We start from the raw sequence: 21,591 nt of genomic DNA, 5'->3' as shown, positions 1-21,591 counted from the left end.
TTCTAGAATGGCTAATTTTTATTAGTAATAATAATAAAAACATATTTTGTTTAATTTTAACTAATGCCAGCTAAAAGTACAAATTAACACGATTATACACACACTGTAGGTAAACCAGCAAAGTTAGTAGACAACACACTGAACACATTATACTGTAGATGTTAACCACAGTAAATGTAGGCTAAACAGGCAGTTTACGGCAAGCAAGAGGATGAGACGAAACAGGCAGGGACCAAAGACAAAACATGGAAAGACAATCAGCCGGATGAACAGTAAGAAAACAACAACACAGATTCCAGGCTAAAGTGCATTTTTCACTCTCAATAGACCTTCGTTTCAACTGTTCTGTGAACTATAAATAAGAATCATGTGCATAGTTTAACCCAGAGACAAACAAGGTCAGAAACTCATATTTGATCCAAAATGTTCCAAGATATTGTCTAGATGTCATTTTCAGTAGCAATTATGTTAAAGTGAGTTTTCTTAAACATAATCATGCATATATCATGCACTTAACACCATCCAATTGCTCTCAGCATACCTTATGTGTTTGTGTTTGCCATGTTTCACTTTTACAGTCTTATATTCAGTTTAATGATGCAGGCAATTTTCATAAAAAGTCATAATTAAAGTAAAGTAATTGGACAATTAACTCATTAGCAGTTTTAAGCCAGCTGTGACATATTCCCTCAATTTTACATTGCAAATCAATAAGATAAAAGGTCTGGAGTTGATAGCAAATGTTGAATTTGCATTTGTTAACCATTCAACAGTATGCTCATTAAAGCAAACCAATCAGAGAGATAGCAGAAACTTTAGGAGCGGCCACATTAAGATTTTGGTACCTTTGAGAAAGAATCACTACACTAGTAAGCTTTCCTATAGCAAAGAATTAGGATATGTGTATATAGTGCTTTTTATTACTTGCATTAAAGAGCAGCTTAACAGAAATAAGAGCAAGATCAACTAATTATAAAACATTAAGTCCATTGTGAGCAGGCCAGAGTAGCAACCAAAAGAACCAAGACTCACAAGGGGGGACCCATCCTCCTCTGGTCAAAATTGCTTATAGATTTTTTATAGAAGTCTACGTAAGTTTGTTGTATTGTGTCAACTAATATTGTAGCAGTTGTGGTAATAATAACAGCAAATAGTTAATACTCCATGTGATGATGGGCAGAGGCAAGTAGCATTATCTGGAGCAGCAGGTCTGAAGTGGATTGCAGGAGAGCCTGATGGTCAGACTCCCTTCAATATCAGGCTCTACAGGAGGGCAGTCAGTGATTTAGAAAAAGGTAAAGAGATGCAATTAGTTTTGATTGAAATTCTGGAGTACAGAGAATGTGAATATTTTCAGACTATAACTAAAAGGAGAGATCCAGGATGTAACATAGACATAGCTTTAGGATCCAAAGTCTTCTGCATCAACTGTCAAATGTGATGCAGGCACTGGCGTTTGTTAATGAAACGACTGCTGATAGAAGTAGAGGGTTCATATTGGATGTGTATTGATCTGTATTTTCTGGTTAAATTTATTTAAATGCATCTGTATTCTGGCACCTCATGGTGCAGATGAGTAATGATCCAAAACTTACTACAAAAGTTTGTATACAAATATTGTATATATTATAGTACCCGTGTTAGTAAAGAAGCTACATTTGTTAATTAGATGTCTGGATACTCTTGGACACATGTCACATTTACTGTACTGTTTAAAGGTATGCCACAGTATCCTACATGTGATACTGATGGTTAAAATCTGTGGTTTAATATAATGTTCCTTAATTTGTACTGTCAGTAATGACTTTTGCCTTTTGACCTAGCCCACTTTGGTTCCCTCTCTCTTTCATACACACACATACTAGCAGGAAATGGTGAGGGGTGGTGTTGTCACATATTTCTGCTGACTCACACATGCCATGTCAAGCAAATCTGGCTGTTTTTCTTCCCCTAAAAAATGTGTGAAAGGATAAGGCATATATTATTTACTATATACTTGTTTATGTTGTTGAGTTTATAATTTAATGTAGTTTTATTTAAAGTCAAATTATGTATAAAAATACTTTTTTGCAGGACATCGACGGTATGGATTATTTAATATTGGTGACCCCGTGTTAGTAGTTATTTGCACGCCCGGCTGTTGTTTCTGTTCGCGCTCCTGCGTCACGTGACCCATGTGCGCACGTGTGAGTGACAGAAGTGCTCATGGAGAAGCAGAGAAAGAGACAGATGGGGAAAGAGGGGGAGGAGGGGAGGATGTTAGAGGCGCGTGGAGAGAGAGAGAGAGAGAGAGAGAGAGAGAGAGAGAGGAGCAAATGAAAGAGGAGAGAGAAAACAGAGAGAAATTTAACGGAGATTTATAGAGAAATAAAGTGAGTTCGCGGGTACAGTTTCGCTATAGCGATATTCTTTTTATTTACTACCCGTATTCTAACAGACCACGCCCCAAATCGCCTTGTGCGCTTCTAACCAATCCGAACGCAGGACGAGCGACAGCAGTAGCCAATCCTCGAATAGAATGCAAAACTGCCACGCATACTCTGAGCAGAGCTGAGGACGTAGTGGTTTGTATTGGAACCGCTAGCCAATCACAGCGAGTGTAGGCGGGGCTTGTCAGAATATGGGTGGGGAAAAGTGGAGCTGATGGGCACACATTCATGTATCGAGCTGCACAGACACTCGGAGTGGAGAGCAGTGTGGCGGTGCGACCGGCTTGTTGTGCTTAAATAGGCCAGAAATCTGCTCTGGCTGTAACATTACTGCACATTATTCAGATTTATATCAGTTTGAAATGAGTATGGGCCGGATATGAGGGAGAATACGACTAATATTGCGTTAAATTTGGGCTTAACATAACGTTAAGTGACTGTTAACCGCCGGTTATTTCTCCTGGCTTTCGCGTATAGAGGTAAGCTAATCCTCCAAGAATATATATAACGTTATAGCTAGCGAAGTGCTTAGCTAATTTACTGTAACCTAGCTACGTTTTTTTATATATATAGCTAGGATCATTAATAGGTTGTACCTGCTCTTAATTATAGTCTTTCAACAATTCCGCTGGTTTACTCCCTAATTTCAGCCTGGTTTGAATTTTCTTGAAATAAACGTTTAGTTTGTTGAAAGTAACGACACTTTATTGACATTTTAAGAGCTTTATTTTGTGTTTTTAAACTTTGTCAGTGTGTCCTAACGTGAACTAGAGAGAGAGAGAGAGAGCGCGGCACAAGCCCACTAACGTTCGAGACTTTATTTTCCCCCATATAGAGAAGTTGTGGGTTTATTTGTATATTTTGGCTCATTTAGGACTAAAGCATTTATACATTTTATTGACTAATGCTCAATTTTAACTGGAACGGCACTGGTTCCAGTTAACCGTTAACTTAACTTACACAAGCAGCCTACGTGCTAATAGTTAACTAACCTAATAGCTTATTTAACCTAATGATTCGTGCAGACTGGGCTACTGAAGTAAGATCGCTTAGGTAGGGGAACTAAGCTAAAGTACTGAATGCTCAACCTAATAACAGTGTTTATTTATTTAAGATACATTTTTGGCACTTTTATTTTTTGCCTAAACGCAGTGGAAGAGTGTAAAGGAGCCCCAACCCTTTATTATTAGTCTTAAGCTAAATAATAAACGTTAATGTCAGAATTTCAACACTAAACGGATGGCTATGAGGGACTGTTATTTAGATTTCGTGAGTAAATGATATAAAACACTGAAATAATAAAAAGCTCTAAGTATTCATTAATTAGATCGTTAGTAGATATAATTTGCCAATTGTTTACATTCGTCGTGTTCCACTTTTCTTTTACCCAGTCTCAGTATTAAAAGATATAACATTTTATTTCTTGTTCTTTGTCTAATCTATCTTGTCTGTTTCTCACATGGTTCTCACAGGAGATTTTACATATGCCCACGATGGATCCATAATCCAGGATAAAGCTCTAAAAAGCTCGTGGTGTCTTTTTGCATCTGTGGCTTGAAAGTTTCTGGCTGGACATGGTCGCGTGGCTCGGTGCTAACAGCGCCGCCAGTTGTGCAGCACGCAGCCATGTGTACGAGCGATCTGGTAGAAAATGAGGATTGGACGTGAGCTACGTGCGCATCTGGGAGGAGACGAGATGAAATGGAGAGCTTGGGCAGCGCGGACCTTGTAGAAGAAAGAAGCCCCTCTTGCGGAAACACCAGCGTTTGCTCCAAGCCAGAGAAAGAGGCCCACGGCTCGACTGAGAAAGGAGGACATGCGGTGGTGAACATGGGGCTGAAGGCTTACTGCATGCCCGCGGCTGGGAGCAGCACGGCAGCTGAGCTGCTGGCTGACCTGGCGTCTAAAACAGTGGGGCCTGGGATCACTGTGCTGAAGAAAGAGTCCAAAACCGGCGTGCCCTTGTGCAATGGAGGGGTGCTCCCCCCAACAGCCACTACTGAGGCCAGCCACTCGGGGCTCCCACCGGCCCATACCCCAAATGGTTATAGGCAGGTAAAAGGACTGGCTGAAACTCAGAATGGCTTCATGCTGAGAACAGTGGAAAGCTCAGTACATGAAAAATGCCCACCACTTGTGACAAAGCGAGCAAATGGGGATTTAAAATGCAGGCAGCCTCAGCATCAGAGACGGAAAGATGATGAGAGTAGGGCCACGGGCTCCTGGGCTTCTGGCTCTCTGGATGGAGCCAGTTCGGGAGTAGGATCATCATCGGGATCCCATGCTTTAGAAGTACCCAATGGGTTGGACCCTTGTCCGCCTCCAGAATGCAAAAGGAGGAGGGTAGAGGCCGAGGCGAAAACAGAGAGTGGAAAAAGCACACAAGCGGTAGTGACCTTTGCACCCAACAGCCAGCAGCACCACAGTCATAGCAGCAATTCCTTTACTATGTCATCTTCACCCAACAGAGTCATCCACCACAACAACAACAACAACAGACACAAATTAACATGGAATGGCACACTGGCAAATGGGTCCGCTTCAAATGCACCCTCAGTGACTTCAGGGATGGGAGCTGCCGATGGTTGGTCTGCAGAGCGCATCGCCCAGCTGTACATAGTGCCTTGTATGAAATACTATGGCATCTGTGTTAAAGATGGCTTCTTAGGTCCACGCTTGGGGGACCAGGTCCTAAAAGAAGTGGAGACGCTGAATCAGAGTGGGAAGTTTCGTGGGGGGCAGCTGGTGAGCCAGAGGAGCATCCCCTCTAAAAACATCCGAGGAGACCAGATAGCTTGGGTGGAGGGTAAAGAACCCGTCTGTGAAAGTATTGGCATCCTCATGGCACACATCGATGAGGCCATCATGCACAGTTCTGCCAAGGGCCAGCTTGGGGATTATGTCATTAATGGCCGCACTAAGGTAAGATGTGTATGTGTAGATGTAGGTATCAATTTCTGCCTGTTTTTGGTGCATAAATGTTGTTGTTATTGGGCCTAAGGTAGTCAATAAATACAAGAAATAGTTCTTATTTCAGAGATAAAGGATTTTGGAATGTATGTGTTCGAGCATGTTAGGGGAAATGTACTGTTTGTATATGTGCATCTGCGCACACATATGCCTTTTTTCGTGTTTGTATGTGTGTGGTGTGTGTGTACAGGCCTCGTGGCATGAATCGTGCAAATCTCACAACATGTAATTTGTTCTTGGAGCTGAATAGTCATGTAGGCCTTCACACTGCTTTCACACTATTGATTGTAAGATGGTACAGGCAGATGGTACAGAGTGTTCCTCTGCAGTACCTTTTTTTTTTTTTTTGTAAATCAGGCCCAAAAATAAGGGCTGCACGATAAGGCCAAAAATGATAGCACAATAAGTATTCTTGATTTCGTTTAATACAGTGCAATTCAGACATCAATATGAACAACGTAAAAGACGCAGAAATATTGCCCACAATGGCTGGCTGTTCCTTTCAAACTCCTGGAAAATGATTTTGCCAGTTTATGTGCTGTGTAATGATCATCAGTCAGTGACAGATACTGTAAACAATCTATATTGAAATATTGGAAATGTGATTAAAAGTATGTGTTTGTGAGTGTTCAATTATTGTGTAGCCTTACCATCCCATTCGTCTTACATAGTGCTCACCTTTTTTCATAAAATTGCAGAATATTGATTTCAGTGCACAAAGTGTGAAGTTTAATTTTGATCTCATTTTAAATGAATCAAAATGTTCAATTTTTTAGACATGTTTTTTTATGCTACTACTTTTGTCAAGATGGTCACATGTCCCACAAGAAGCCTAGCTAAGCTTTCTTTAACTAAACAGCAAGCTTGTTTTTAAGAAATTCTTGTTGAATAGTTAAAATCTCTTGTTAACTTTGCTATATGCATAAAGTCACATGCTGGGTCTTCGTAAAATTGAGCTGAGATATGTATTACACAGTGTTATTAGTAAAAACAGTTATGTTGAATTCACATGAATTAAGTACAGAAACGAAGTACAGTGGGAGGCGAAAGTTCACAGAATAGAGGGTGTGGACCCCAGACCTTCATGTCTGTGATTGGTCAAGAAAATGTGTTTGTTTTGTGTAGAATGTCACTTTACTGCGTCATAATTAATTTGCATAAAGTTGGGAAAGTCTCAACTCGTTGTGTCACTTGTCGCTGCTTTTTCACCCTGTCACCTGTCAGTGTGAATAAAGAGTATGCAAATTAGGTGACGAGAAAAGTTGCATAAGAAGCTAGTGAATAAGAAGCCAACTTTTTTTATTTTTTTTAACTACAATCTCTACAATGGCTTTAAAAACTAAAAATAACCCGCATTCTGTTTAGTTACCACTTTATCTATTGTCCGTTTGCTTATATTCATAGTCAAAAGAAAGAAATGCAGTGGGTCTCTGTTCTGGGTCATTTTTAAGAAAAACATGGTTTCTAGAAAATGTCTGTATTTGCACACATTTTTTGGGGCTTGTGGACTTTATAACATCTAAACTCACCCTGGCCACCAATTTATACAATACTAGAATTGGGGCTACTGACAAGGAGAGTACATTTTTTGTGTGCTTTTTGGCTGAAGGCTTACCATTGAACCCTGTGGAACAAGGAACTGTTTAAGTATACATTACTCATGAATAGAAACGGAAGCAGTTGTAAATAACTGGGCAGTAGTATTGGCTGAGTAAAGTGTGACGGAAATTGTGGCCATCCGTGGAGAGCCTTGATCAGGTCATCTAATGTTTGCTCTAAACATTTATTGCTGTATTGCTGTTATTAACAGCAATATTCAGTTGTATTGGTCTTCAAAGTAATGTGTGCACTCTCAGATTAATTCCTTTACCCACTCTAGTATAGAGTTACTGTTCTATCAGCTTTGAGAATCAGCGCTTCTTCTGCTTTGAAGGGCTGCTTTGTCAGTGACAACCTGGAACCCCTACTAAACAAAACACATTCCTACTTTCTCCTTTCTGCTTGTTTAATATCAGAACAGTTTATTCTGTAAGTGCTTAAGTGGAAACATTTTGACTTGCAGGACAAAAGAACCTAGCTCCTCTCAGGAAAACATTTTGATTAACTATAATATTTTGCCATAATCAAATTTACCAACCTTTTGAAAACACCTGCTTGCAATAACCTTTGAAAGGGATACTGGCAAAGCAATGAATTTCATTTCTATTATGTTTAGAACAGTATGTTTTTAGCATGGCCTTTTTCCGACATGCCCAGTAGCAAATATTTTTCCATAGAAATTGACGGCAGAGCTATTCAAGATGGCGTCACTGACCCAGATGCACTCTGAATATTCCAGCATGCCCATCAGCCCACATACATAGCTAAGCGAGGAACTGCTCCCATGACGCAGGACTGGTTATTGGAGCTAGTTGGGTCATGCCAGGATCTAGTGTTCTTTCAGGTCTTTCGTGCTGTCAGGTCACTATGTCCTATTATCAGATGTTGTTTGTTTCACTTAATGTTAAATAAATTCCCAAAATATGACCAAATATGTATAACTATTAAATAGAATGGTTTACCGATCCTGTGTGTTTAGACCTGTTACACTCTGTTAAGTTTAGTCTCTGGGAATGCAGATAAGGTTCCTTGGTTTGGAGATGGCCTTGTTTATGGCACTCACTTTGCATTCTGTTGATTTTTCATTGTTGAAGTGTGCAGTTGATTTACAGTTAAGTGTAAAGTTAACTACTGTATATCTAATAGTTACATTTAATACAGTTTTATTTGCATACTCCAATAGTGCATACTGTTTGTTTTTAACATTTGCTTTACATGTGTTTTTAAATGTGTAGACTAATTGTAGAACTGAGCATAAAGCTTTGTTTTTAGGATTTTTAGGAGCAAGTCTCAGAAAAGTTAGCAGAGCCTGAAACGGCCTTTACAAAATGCCCACAAATACAAAACCAGTAGCTGGCGGCCAGTTGGAAACTCCCCATGTTTCCCGCGCTGAAAGAAACCTGAGCTTGATGACCCTTCTTTGAATGTAAGGGCTCTAAAAGTGGTAACTTTTTTCCACTGGTCTCAGAGTAATGGCTGAAGTGGGGGACAGCCTGTTGCTACAGTTCTCATGAGTGCGTTATTGAGTGACTCTAGCCTTATCTGTTACTTGGTGCCAACTGTGGTGGTGTTCATTGTCCTTCAGGTGCTCCCCTAGCTTCTTTGAGAGATTCTGTAGGTGAACAAGTTTTATAAAAGAGGTACATGAGTGAAGAATCATTTTAGGGTTTTAAGAACCTTCATACTCATCTGTTCTTACAAAATGGTTCTTCCCTTATTGCTCATAGATCCCCTTTGTATAACATTTTTTTTACCTAAATGATTGGGTAAAAAATGTTTTACAGAAAGCTCTAGGGTAAAACTATTAATTTATTTTATTGTTATTATATTACTGTAGTATTTTTATTTTTACAAATCAGGAATGTACAGCCACTATTAAACTAAAGCTACATGCCTTTTGCCATAATTTTAACCCCAAATCTGGCTGCCAAAAAAACAAAAGCAGCAGCTAGGTTATGTGCTTCGATGTTTACTTAGTATCTTTAAGCTAATGCTAGGCATGTTTTGGTGCTGTGTTAGGTTCGCTTCAGCAGAAAGTTGATGTCCTCTATTGTATTGTATATTATTTCTCTAGCCATTAAATGTGTGATGGCCATTGTTATTCACCCTAGAAATGTGGAAAACATAGTTCTAAAGGGTGAGAGAATCAAGTTTTAAAAGTTGTGTAGTGTACTTAAAGCTTAAGGACAAGGACTCTATGGACAATGATTCTATGACCTGTATGACATGACTATATTTTATTCAGAAAGTCAAAATATAAGCATGGAAACCCGATGAAAGTGGGTCAAAGTGAGATGTGTGGCCTCCAGTTGGTTATCAGATTAACCATAGTACTATATATAACATCCATTTGTTTGAGAATATGTATGAGGGTAAAAAATTCCAGTGTAAGAACTCCTTGTTCTTCTTTTATTTATTTATTTATCTTTCTTTTTTACCTCCTTGCTGGTACACTTGCTCATTCAGCGTGCATTAGGATGCCCCTCTCCCACTCTTACTTTGCTCGCTCTGTCTCTTTTTCTCCAGTGTCTTTTTTTTTTTTTTAAACAATGTTTTCACTTTATAGTTTGCTCAAGACTGTACTCTGTTGTGTGCCATCCCTCCAGAAACCAATGAGAGTGCTTTATTTAGAAAGTTGAAAGTATCAGCACCGAGAAGCCATGAAAGTGGGTCAAAGTTGATAACCAGATTCACCATAATACTGTATGGAACATCCATTTGTTTTGAGAATTTGTATTCCAAAAACTATGTTGGCATCAGGACTCTACGTCCTTTACAATTTATTATTATTTTTTTTTATTACTTCCTCTCTCGCTCACTTGCTCAAAGTACATTAGTCCAATGTCCTTAATTGCCCCTCCCCCACTCTTATTTTGCTCGCTCTGTCTCTTTTTCTCCAGTGCCTTATCAGCCCCTTTCTTGCTCGTTGGCCAAAATATTTCCCCTACCGTTTCTTAGCAACAGGGCATGGAGCACGCTGCAGAAAGTGAGCATGGGGGTGAGTTCGAACGGTGTGCCCGAAAAATGCCCAGAATAATGCCAGTGCTGCGTATATACACCCTCTTCCTGCTGTGGCGCTTCAGCACAAAGACATGCTCTCAGATCATCCTAGACCTGTTCTGCAGTGTACATTACTCTATCTGCGTAATGGCAGAACATGGGATGCAGAACAAAGAGTGACGTGCAGGTGGATGGATGGAAGGATTGAATCGAGGAGAAAAAGAGAACGAGAGGGAGAGAGAGAGAGGATGGAGGCACAGAGAGGATGGAGGGAGGAGGGAGCGTTTAACAACACTGTCCACATGGTAACGGGAGTCTGCTGCAGTGTGTCCTCACGTGCCCCTCCCCGAGCTGCAGACAGGCAGATACATTGCTGAAGCTCCTGTAGTAGCTCCTCACACACACCACGCTGGCAGCTACACACAAACACTAACAGACACTGCACTACGGGAACAACAAAGGCAAGTGCAGCTTCGCCAGACAGCAGCTAATAGCTTTAGCCCTCAGGCTGATATAGTAGTGTGTGTGTGTGTTTATAGCTCAGCCTCAAACACTTTACATAAACGCTGTTTATGTATCACATTTATCAGGACACCTTTTGTTGTACAGTCATTTGTAAAAAAATAAATTAGGACACCCAGTGTGAACCTCTCGTCTTTTTGTTAAACATTTTAACATATGGCATATCTTCATTTTAATAATATTGAGAGATGAAGGTTATATAATTAAACACATCAGTTGCAGGTCATCAGCACATAGAATAAAGAGAATTTTGGAGGATTTCATCTTATTTGAAGTCGCTTTAACTAAACATTAGTTTGATTTTCTCTTGATTGTTAGTAAGTGGTATCATTATGATGATATCCAAATAGCCCCATGTGGTCTTCAAAAAGAAGGTTGTAGATGCAGATGAGTCTGGGAACAACTTAAATAAAAGACTTAAAAGGGAAAACCAGCCGCTCTACTGTCCTGCAAATAATTTGAGTGAAACAACTGCCAACATGCCCCGAACAGGATGGATGTCCTTTCTGTGGAAGATCAGCACAGGAGCAGACTGCAAGACGAATAAAAAGGCTACATTCACACAATGTTCTTTAAATATATGAGCAATTCACAAGAGCAATTTTGATTTTTAGTTACGTAACTTCAGTTTTTTATTTGTGAACAAACAGCACCATTTAAATTGAAGAGGAATGTCTGTACAGCTCTGGTACAAATTAAGAGACCACTTCAGTTTCTAAATCAGTTTCTCTGATTTTGCTATTTATAGGTATGTTTAAGTAAAATAAACATTGTTGTTTTATTCTATAAACTACAGACAACATTTCTTTCAAATTCCAAATAAAACTATTGTCATTTAGAGCATTTATTTACAGAATATGAGAAATGGCTGAAATAACAAAAATATGTTTTCAGACCTCAAATAATGCAAAGAAAACAAGTTCATATTCGTAAAGTTTTAAGAGTTCAGAAATCAATATTTGGTGGAGTAACACTGGTTTTTAGTCACAGTTTTCATGCAGCTTGGCATGTTCTCCTCCACCAGTCTTACACGCTGCTTTTGGATAACTTTATGCCACTCCTGGTGTAAAAATTTAAGCAGTTCAGTTTGGTTTGATGGCTTGTGGTGATCCATTTTCCTCTTGATTATATTCCAGATGTTTTAGATTTGGTAAAATCAAAGAAACTCCACTTTTTAAGTGGTCTCTTTGGTTACATTAGCCAAAGTTTCCAAAATTCCTAAAATAACATTACAGAACCTACAGGTAGCTTGTCACAGTTGATGTCAAAGTACATGTGCCACCAGAAAGAAACCAACCAGGTTTAATTTTCATGGGAGAACACCTAGACAAAACCTGGACTTCTGGAACAAGATGCTTTTACAGATAAACCTTGAGTTTTTTTCCCACTTAATTGTATTGCATTGCCTTCATCTCCTGGTGATGTTCGAATGAAGGTCAAAGGAATATATGTTCATATATGTGAAAGACAAGGGTTCAGGGGATGTTCTAATTTATATTTATTTTTATTTTATTTTTACATGGCTTATCTATTTTCATGCATTTACCTGTGGTTGTGATGGGTAGAGGTCACAGCACTGCATCACTGTTAAGGAGAGTGAGTCAGTCCTGCGGTGTTCGGTCAGGGGAGACGGGAACGTTCTGTGATTTAGTGGTGTTTTTTAAAGCTGTGCTCCCTGACTCGCTGGGCTTTTTCTATGGGCAGCCACAACCACACGCTGCATCCTCCCTGCAATTCTGACGCATTAAGCTGACTTTCAGTTGCTAATTTAGAATGTCGCAAACATTTAAGGAAAGCCAGGATGAAATCTGAGCGAAGCAGCGGGGCAAGCAGGACTGCAGGCTTTACCGTGTTTCTCAACAGGGTGACTCAGATTTGGGCACACAGCCCTGATACCAGATGCAGTTGTGAAAATTTCAGCCAGACTCATGGTCACGTACACACGCACAGATAGATGGACAGACAGACGGACGGATAACCTCCTGCACGTGTGTCCTTTCAGATTCTGCCTAGCTTAAAATAAACAGACTGCAGTGAATTATTTGCCCCTATATTTTAGGTTCAAAGTTAGGTCGAATTAGGTGGCTAAATTTAGGATAGATCATGATAGGTCATGATAATTACGTTATCAACTTATCGTACAGTATATGGACACGGCCTCAATCATTTTCGCTAAACTCAGTTTTGTTAATAGAGCAAAATTAGCTGGTAAGGTTCAGTGGCTTGCAGACATATTTCTTCATCAGACAACTCTGAGCTGTCTTGTGAGTTCCTTGGTCTTCACGATGCTGTTTGTTCACTATTTTTTTCTAACAAACCAATGAGGCCTTCACAGAACAGCTGTTTATATTTATACTGAGATTAAATTACACACAGCTGGACTCTTAACTACTCTTTAACTAATTAGCGGATTTCTAAAGGATTTAGAAGTTTCAGAGGAAAGGGGGCTGAATACTTTTGCACATCACACTTTTGGATTTTTATTTGATCAAACTTTTGAACAATGTATCATTTTCATTCCACTTTATAATTATGTGCTACTTTGTGATGGTTTATCACCTAAATTCTCAATAAAATACATTTACAGTTTTTAAATAATTTACATTTTGTGGTTTTAAGGTGACAATGTGAAAAGGTTCAATGGGTATAAATACATTTGCAAGCCACTGTACTCTTTTTTACACTTTTTACAGTTTTTGTAGTAAGTGCATGTTTTGTGGTAACAATGTTTGTTTTATCTGTTTTGTATTGTTAATCATTTATCAGTGGCGTAATATTATTATTAGTAGTAGTAAATAGAGATTCACTGAATATGCAGCAACTGAAATTATTCCAACACAAGTGGCAAAAAACAGTAAAGAGACCAAATAATTTATATCAAACAATGATATTTTTGATAACATCATAAAATTGTATCTGTCAAAGAGGGGAATTGTGAGAAAAAGTGGCAGCAATTTTTAAAAACCTGCAAAAAAGTGTTTATCTAGGTTCTGCCAAAAGCGTTCATTCCATTAGTCCCAAATATTAAAGAAAGAAAATTATCCAATTTATCACTATAAAATCAGGGACGATATTTCATCTACACAAAAATGGTTATTGTACTTAAAATAAGAGTATCTGTATTTATTTTAGTTTTACTTTGATCCATTCGTAGGCATTAATTTAAATAAACCACATTTACGAACTTAGTATTTTTCTGGACATAATGTAATTTCTGTATAGCGTCTGAAAGCAGGTCTTCTGAATCAAATCAGGTCTATGAAATCAAATTAGTTTTTTAACAATATAATACTCAAACACTACATACAAGAAAAGTCCGGAAGCTACAGGCAAATATATAAATCTAAAAGAAAGTGATTAAACTGACTAAACCATTTTGGATAAGGTTTTTGTTGTTTTCATCCACAGAACAGGAGAGTCAGTCTCTCTGAATGACCGTTCACACATTTAGCAAACTCGGTGACTCCATGTTGACTCATTTCTCTTTTGATTTCCTGCCAAGATGCTCCTCTGCTGACAGGAGTTTTAAATGTGCAGGGTCGCTATCGGAACGCCAAGTGAACACGCCGTTTCCCTGTTTTTGTGTCCCTATCTCACCCCAGTGTCCTCCTTCCTCACTCTGCTCTACTTGTCCTCCGCAGAATGCCTGCAGTCAGGTTTATTCTCGTTTCAGGAGAACACCCTGGTCTACATGCAATAAAAGCTGTTGATTGTGCTTTTAAATATAGTTGTTTGTTTACCCGTTCGATGTGTATATGCAGAAATGTCATTACTGTCCCACAAAAACCTCATATCGATCATCTCATTTTATTGAAATTTTGATTTAATGTTGAACTACTGCGAGAATTACATTATGTGAAAAGATCATGTGTAAATATTTGTCAATTTAAGACACCCATGACATTTTTTTGTTGTTAATAATGTTTTTTTTTTTTAAATAACCCATAACTCACAATGTTAAACCAGAAATCTTTAAATTCCTAGTAGTTAACATTCCATTTTTTTTTGTTCCAGTGATTTACCAATTTGATATATGGATTATAATTCCTGCTGAAGCAACTGCATTAGTCATAAAGCATTAGTATGACACTCTGTATATCACTGTCAGACAGTGCTTTCAGGCTAACTAAGGGTGTGAGACTTGCAATTAACACCGAAGAACTATGACTGTTTTTTTGTTTGTTTGTTTTTTGACATGAGAAATATGTGTGAAGATATTTTCACTTTCTTGAAGAACCCTGAATATCTGTATTGACAGACACATCTTGTTTAGTACTAGTTAAATGATTAAGGATAAAGATTCACTCCAAGGCTGGGCGATTTATTGTAATAAAGAAAAAGAATCAAAATTGACATTCAAAACCCATAACTGACTTATATTGACCATGTCGATTTCATTTTTTATTCTTTTTTTTTTTATTTGTATCGTATTTATTTTTGTTTAATTGTGTGTTCTTGTACTGGCCCACATGACTCCACCCTTATCCTGTCTGCACTGACTTACTGAGCAACTTAAACAGCATATACCAAAGAAAAACATCCTTGCGCCATCATTGGTTTAAAAAAAAAAAACATTATCCATCATAATAGAGAATAAAGAAAGAAATGATAAAGAAAAATTACAATGTGGCATGGAGTCATATTGCTCAGCACTATACGTTACAGTGCTGTTCTAATTATTTAATTAATTAATTATTTTATTTACTTATTTTATTCTTTTAAGGGTTGATTTATAATAACAAGAACAAGAGCTATAGTGCACTGTAATACTGTAAACCAATGTTGTTGTTTTTTTTTTATCATGAAAATCACATACCATTCCAACTTCGCTGTTGACCAAAACAAAAAGCCTTCACCTAAAGTTTAAAGCTCCTTTACAAATCTCTGTATGCTTACATTTTCCCCCCACAAGAAAAAGTTCAGTCTGTGCCACCGTCAGAGATCATGTGATACAGAGTCAGGCCTCTCAGTCAGATCGTATCTCTGCTGCACCCTGCTCTCCAAGACCTGCATTCACATACATTAAAGACTCCAGTGCTGCCAGCATCTATAGGGACCTTTTGTGTTTATGCTGGAGGCAAGGGTTGAGACTGGTGCGTGTTAGTGTCATGCTAATTGTGGTCAATTAGGGGCATTTTGTCTGAACATTCCCTCTCTTCCTCAAAGTGACAGCGCTGCCCTACTGTATCTGACAAATTTCACTTGCCTGTTTTTATTATTCCAGTGTGGGTAACTGATCTGTTTGTTGTTTTTGGTCCCGTCTCGTGAAAAGTGGTTGTTTTCAGACTATCATATCTGTTGCTCCACCCTCCATTGATGTCATCAGACGTCCCAGAAGGACTTCCACCCTGCAGGGGGTTATCCGGCTTATTTTCCAAACTCCACTAACTATGGCTTTCATAGTCTTTTAACAGAGAAGCCCCCTATCCCAAGTCCTCTGAGACTTCCACCCTGTAGGGGGTCGTCCTGCTCGCATTCTTAACTCCACTAACCATGACACGTTCTACAAAGAGGAACACACGCATACCCTTATTTCCCCAAACACTGAAAGCATGCGCACACCCTCATCACTCTTAAAAACTCTGATCGGTCTAGCTTGTTTGTGTGTGTGCAAATGTAAAGATTCTCCCATAGAATAACCACTTAAGATTCTGTGCAGAACCACCTTTGCAATAGAAATATAGCTGTTTAAATGATTGAAGTCTTGCCATAGAAAAGCAACTTTTTGATAAAAAAAAATAAATGTTTGTAATGGAGATGTAGGACCTTTTAAAATAGTTTAACTTTAACTTGGGTTCCAAAAAGAACCATCTCTTTGTAGTATTTCTATAACTCAATCTCTCTGGAACAAAGATATACAAGTGTGAGGAACCTTTTTTATGTTTTAAGTAAAAACAAAAAACAGGTTATTCTAAGACGTTTCTTTTGCTCAAAGCGGAATTAACAATATTAGACCTGACAATATTAAATCAGAACAACAGCATATGTGTTTTGCATGATAGATTTTACCTGATGTGGCATTCATAAACAGTTCACAAAAATGTGTGGGAGGGAGAAATCAGGGTGACCATGATTGGTAGAGGCCAAAGTTTAATGAGCAGACAATGGAACCACATTACACTGTAATGAGTGAACACAGAAAAGCCTGTCTGCCCAGAAAACCACACAAGCATTAGAAACATGGCTGATAGATAGATCCCTTTCCTTTCTAATTTTAATTCTCCTCTAATTGGACTGCATGGCACCACTTAGCTATGTCTGTGTCATTTTAGGTTTATATTTGGATGTGTTTATGAATTGGTTACTGGAGAGAAAACTGGAGTTAAATATTTACAGTACATGTGCAATATTGTGTGTTTTAATTTACCAGAAATAGATGCATCACTTTTTATAGCAATTTACCTGTACTGTAGTAAATTGTCACGCAAAAACTTTTTAGATGTGTTTTTGCTCAATTATGGTCTGATGTGAATCTGAGCTTTTTATACTGTCTCAAGATTAGGATGAATGAGCAAACAGAAATACATAAAAATTTAAAGTGGGTTTGTTTTTTGCACCGATTTCTATTGAATGATTTCTTTTGTCCCCACAAGTTTTGGTTATATGGTGTTTCAAAACTGAAGCAATGACCAACTGATTGTATACATTATGCCCTCGGATTATTGGTTTATTTCTATTTTTTTATATTTTAGTGAAGATACCTGTTTTTTTTTTTTTTAAGATTTCAGAGTTTACAGCTTTACTGGTAGTTGCACTGTGTTAACTGTGTTTTATGTGTATACATTAAGAGCCATACTAACTCCTCTGCACAGACTTGAGCCCCATATGCAGCTGTAGTGTCCATGTGACCCGCTGTGTTTACCCCCCTGCGTTGGGGAGGGGATGATTCGTGATAAGAGCTGAAATAACAGTGAGCAGGAGAGCCTGTTTGGGCGGGGAGGGCAAGATCTGTGCTCTCTAGGGCTTGATAAAGCGCTGACAGTATCTGAAAGTCGGTCAGAAACCCGCTGAACACTGATGCCTCAAATTTTTTTTTGTTGAAACAGCTTCTTCTCCTCCCCCGCAACTACACCACTACACCGCACCATCTCAAGACTGTCTATCGAAGATTTCATGCAGATTGATCATTAATGGAGGAAATCACAAGGCATCTCACGATACTATATTATCACAACAACCATATCGCAATACTGTAAATCTGCAATACTTGATATATTGCAAGACAGTGCTCTATGATACTTTACAGCATCTGTTTTACTGAATAAGCAAATATCAGGAATTACTGTACTTTTCGCACTATAAGACGCACCCTATTATAAGGCGCACTATCAATGAACGTCTATTTGGTAGTCTATTTTGATACATAAGGTGCACTGGATTATAAGGCGCATTTTAAGAGGCACTATAATTATTTTCTAATTCAGCAGAACTCGCTGCTAAGGGGGTGGTGGGGGGTAGCCAACTAAGTTAAGCTAAGCTAAGTAAACAAAACTGTAATAAAAAAGACTTTCTTTTAAAGGCAAACGAGCGCTGGATGTTAATCTACAAAGATTTCTCTCCTGAAAATTGTTTATTTTGGTGAGCAAAGCACTTCTGTTTTTTTACAGTAAGCTTAAATTCCCCGAATTTAAGCATTAGCATTAGCGGCAAACGCTACAACAATAATTACAATAACTATAATTACCTCCACGTATCAATATAATACTTTACAGTAAGATATGAATTGATACAATGTATCACGATATTGTTATTGTCCTTCCCCATTCATCATATATAATATAATTTAATTCTAAGTGAATCTTCAGATATATTCAAATGTGGCCAAGGGACATGTGGTTCCTTGATGCCTTATGATGACTTTCACCTTATGTGTTATTACACTAAAGTTTTTTTTGGCCCAATTTTTTTTTACATTTTTCCTAAGGCCATAAATCAAAATGGTACATGGTTCATTGCAGATTTCCAGTCATGAATTCTGTAAATTTAATTTATTGTCTTGCTTTTCAGAGAAAATGTCATTTATTGATAGAAATTATTATGTCTTTTATTTTTATAGCCATATTCATTTGGTTGATATTTAGAGGCTTACCAATATAAAAATTGTCACCAATTTTAATATTTTAAGGGACAAAATCTAATTTGGTATTTTCTAGAGACACTAAATAAAATCAATGTGAATTGAATTTATTTTACCAGACACTTCCACTCAAATAACAGAAATATTGTTATTGCGCATTTATCCTTTTTTAAATCTTTAAAGCTGAATAGTTATATACAAAATAGAACACAATACTAAATATTAGCCTAGTGCTTCATTGGTGTGGCGATGACCACTACAGATGAGGATACAGGTGCTTCATATAGATATGGCCAGCTGATAAAAGATTTAAGCTTTTCACTGTAAAAGAAGAGTTCACATCACTGTCCTGGCAAAGAAGAGGTTAACTCTAAAGGGGAGGGGAGATGGGCTAAAAGGGCGTGGCTGTTTTCCCTTTGGTTCTGTGCTTCCACTAATATACAGGGGCCTCTACCCGATGATGCAGCAGTTGGTGTACGGTAGGGGGACGTGGCTGGGCATGGCTTAAAGGCACAGTGTATTATCTTTAGCGCTCAGGCGTGCGTGCACTGAGGCAGGTGCAACAGTAATAACTCATCTTCATCTTGACACCACGACTAGCCTTTAAATTGAGGAGCATGACCCTGCTCTTAAAGGGCCAGCTACCCAGATAATCTGCATGCATGTTTGCAATTTGTTGTAGGGCTTATATTTGAAAGAACAGGGCTTTAAATTGTGTGTGTGCGTGTGTGTCGTATGGCCCATTGCCATTCCTGTAGCTAATCTCCTCTGCTAACGATAGCCTTATTTAGAGCTCCCTGGACTCAGCAAAGGGATAAAGTTTAAGAACTACTTACAAAACCAGTGACTTCTCTGAGTCTCTGGTGAGGTTTCTGGGCCTGAGATTTTAAGGAATATTAATCTGCCTATTGATAAAAAGTGGGGAAAAGTACAGTGAATTATTGTGGTGTTCAAAATGCATGTCTTCTTTTAGTACACGTAGGTATTGAACAATATAGTGAGCAAATCTGATAAGTGGGCAGTAAGGCACATAAGACACATAAATACTATCAAGAAACACATTTTACATACATTTGGTCACTATTTTGGAATTGCATGATGTCTTTCATATATAAATGGGGCATTATTTTCCAATATTGTCCAGTTAAATCATTGAATGGTGTAATTAGCTAAAAAATTAAGCATTAATATAAGGTACATTTACCTGGTGCATTATTTTCAAATATTGTCCAGTTAAAACATTGAAAGATGTAATTAACAAAAACGGAAACATTAATATAAGGCAGATTTGACAAATGCTCTTTATTTTTTCTCTATCGAGAAATGTGTTGAATGGACCATAATTCAATATCAAATATTTCAAATATTAATAATGGTGATCATATTTTAATATATACAAAATATATACAAAAATGTTTTAATTTGGCTCATGAATACGTTAAGCATCGCCAGTTATTAGTCATTTCCATTGACATGAGCAGTTTGTTATCCCAGCTAGAATTAGTCTGACAGCTGCATTCCAGTGTTGTGAGAGTTATATCTAAGGACTTGTGTTAACTTAGTGCATTTTTAAATACAATTACATTGTATCTGGTGCAAAAAAGTAAAAAAAACGTTATTATAACGCACATTTTCCGAATGCTCTTTTTTTTTGCTCCATCGAGAAATGTCATATTGATATAGGATCATATTAAATTAAATTAAATTAGGAGTTTTGTGAGTTGTGGTCAGACTAGGAGTTGAAGGACTAGGAATCGTCCCTGGTTAGGTTAAACAAAAGCCTATATGTCGTAGTAATAGTCCTACAGTATTTTCTCACAATATAAGCTGTTGTTCGACTCTTTCCACAAAGAACTGGCACAATAGTTTCTCTGAGATGTTGTTGTCTTTTGTTTTTCACTGGCTGATTTCACTGTTTCTCAGAACGACCTCTCTGCCTTCCTCCCTAGGCTATGGTGGCGTGTTACCCTGGCAACGGCACAAGATACGTGCGTCACGTGGATAATCCGAACGGAGATGGGCGCTGCATTACCTGTATCTACTATCTGAATAAGGACTGGGACGTGAAGGTACGCTATCTTACACACAGGCTTCTCTCGCTGATGTCAGACCTGCTGGAAACAACATCAGCGTGTACTTCATGTGTAGCACGCAACCAGATAGCATGCAGCTATGTGAAAGATGACCCCTCTGTACGTTGCGATGGGGATTGTCTTATCAAGATATGTGATCAGTTTGTGTGCGTGTTTTTTCTGTGTGTGTATGTATATCCAGGTGCATGGGGGCATGCTGCAGCTATACCCTGAGGGGCGAAATGTCGTTGCCAACATAGAACCGCTCTTCGACCGCTTGCTTATTTTCTGGTCGGACCGGCGGAACCCTCATGAAGTCAAACCAGCCTACGCCACACGGTGAGTTAGAGGTCATCTATGTTTAATTAACTACAGTTTGGGCTGGCTGATGTAACACATTAAAAAGTTTCATTTACTTATTTTTTTTCATTTGTAGACAACAGCACATTTTCTGTCAAATATGCAAACTATTTTACATTTATTTTCTTACTTTTATTGTGCAAGCACAAAAAAAAATTAATTGAACCCAATATGAAAAATTGCATGCAGCTTCCTTCAATTATACACTCAGCTTTTCTATATATTTTTTTACAAAATAACCTCCTTATATTTCTGGAAAAGTGTACAAATTGAGTTATTTACAGATTTCTTAACATGTATGCACAAGGTGATCTGTCAGGTTTTATATGTAAAAAATTACAATCTTGATTACACATGAACAATAGACGAGACAATAATTTGATATTGATAATTATCATTATAGAAAATATTTTAGTAACAGTGATTATATTTTATTATGCATGTGTGCTGCATGATACTCCGGTCTTCTGTTATTAATGTGACCCTCGGCTGGGTTCTGAGGGTTATCGAAATATTGGAAAATATTGGAATTTTCTATAATTATATTTATCAATATCAAATT

The 21,591-nt window shown here is 38.0% G+C and overlaps 1 protein-coding gene across 1 annotated transcript in view; it reads left to right on the top strand.

Moving 5' to 3' along the window:
• The first annotated feature begins 2,374 nt into the window (after positions 1 to 2,374).
• The window catches only part of egln2 (egl-9 family hypoxia-inducible factor 2), a 29,602-nt gene continuing 10,385 nt past the window's right edge, over positions 2,375 to 21,591 (top strand). Inside the window, exons 1-4 of the mRNA XM_007260894.4 lie at positions 2,375 to 2,908; positions 3,902 to 5,351; positions 20,547 to 20,666; positions 20,872 to 21,008. Coding sequence (XP_007260956.3) covers positions 4,131 to 5,351; positions 20,547 to 20,666; positions 20,872 to 21,008 — 1,478 coding nt within the window. The 5' untranslated portion in view covers positions 2,375 to 2,908; positions 3,902 to 4,130. The remainder of the gene's footprint in view (positions 2,909 to 3,901; positions 5,352 to 20,546; positions 20,667 to 20,871; positions 21,009 to 21,591) is intronic.

The sequence above is a fragment of the Astyanax mexicanus genome, chromosome 18, assembly GCF_023375975.1.
Source record: "Astyanax mexicanus isolate ESR-SI-001 chromosome 18, AstMex3_surface, whole genome shotgun sequence".
NCBI lineage: Eukaryota > Metazoa > Chordata > Actinopteri > Characiformes > Acestrorhamphidae > Astyanax > Astyanax mexicanus.
This window is presented reverse-complemented; position numbering and strand designations above follow the sequence as displayed.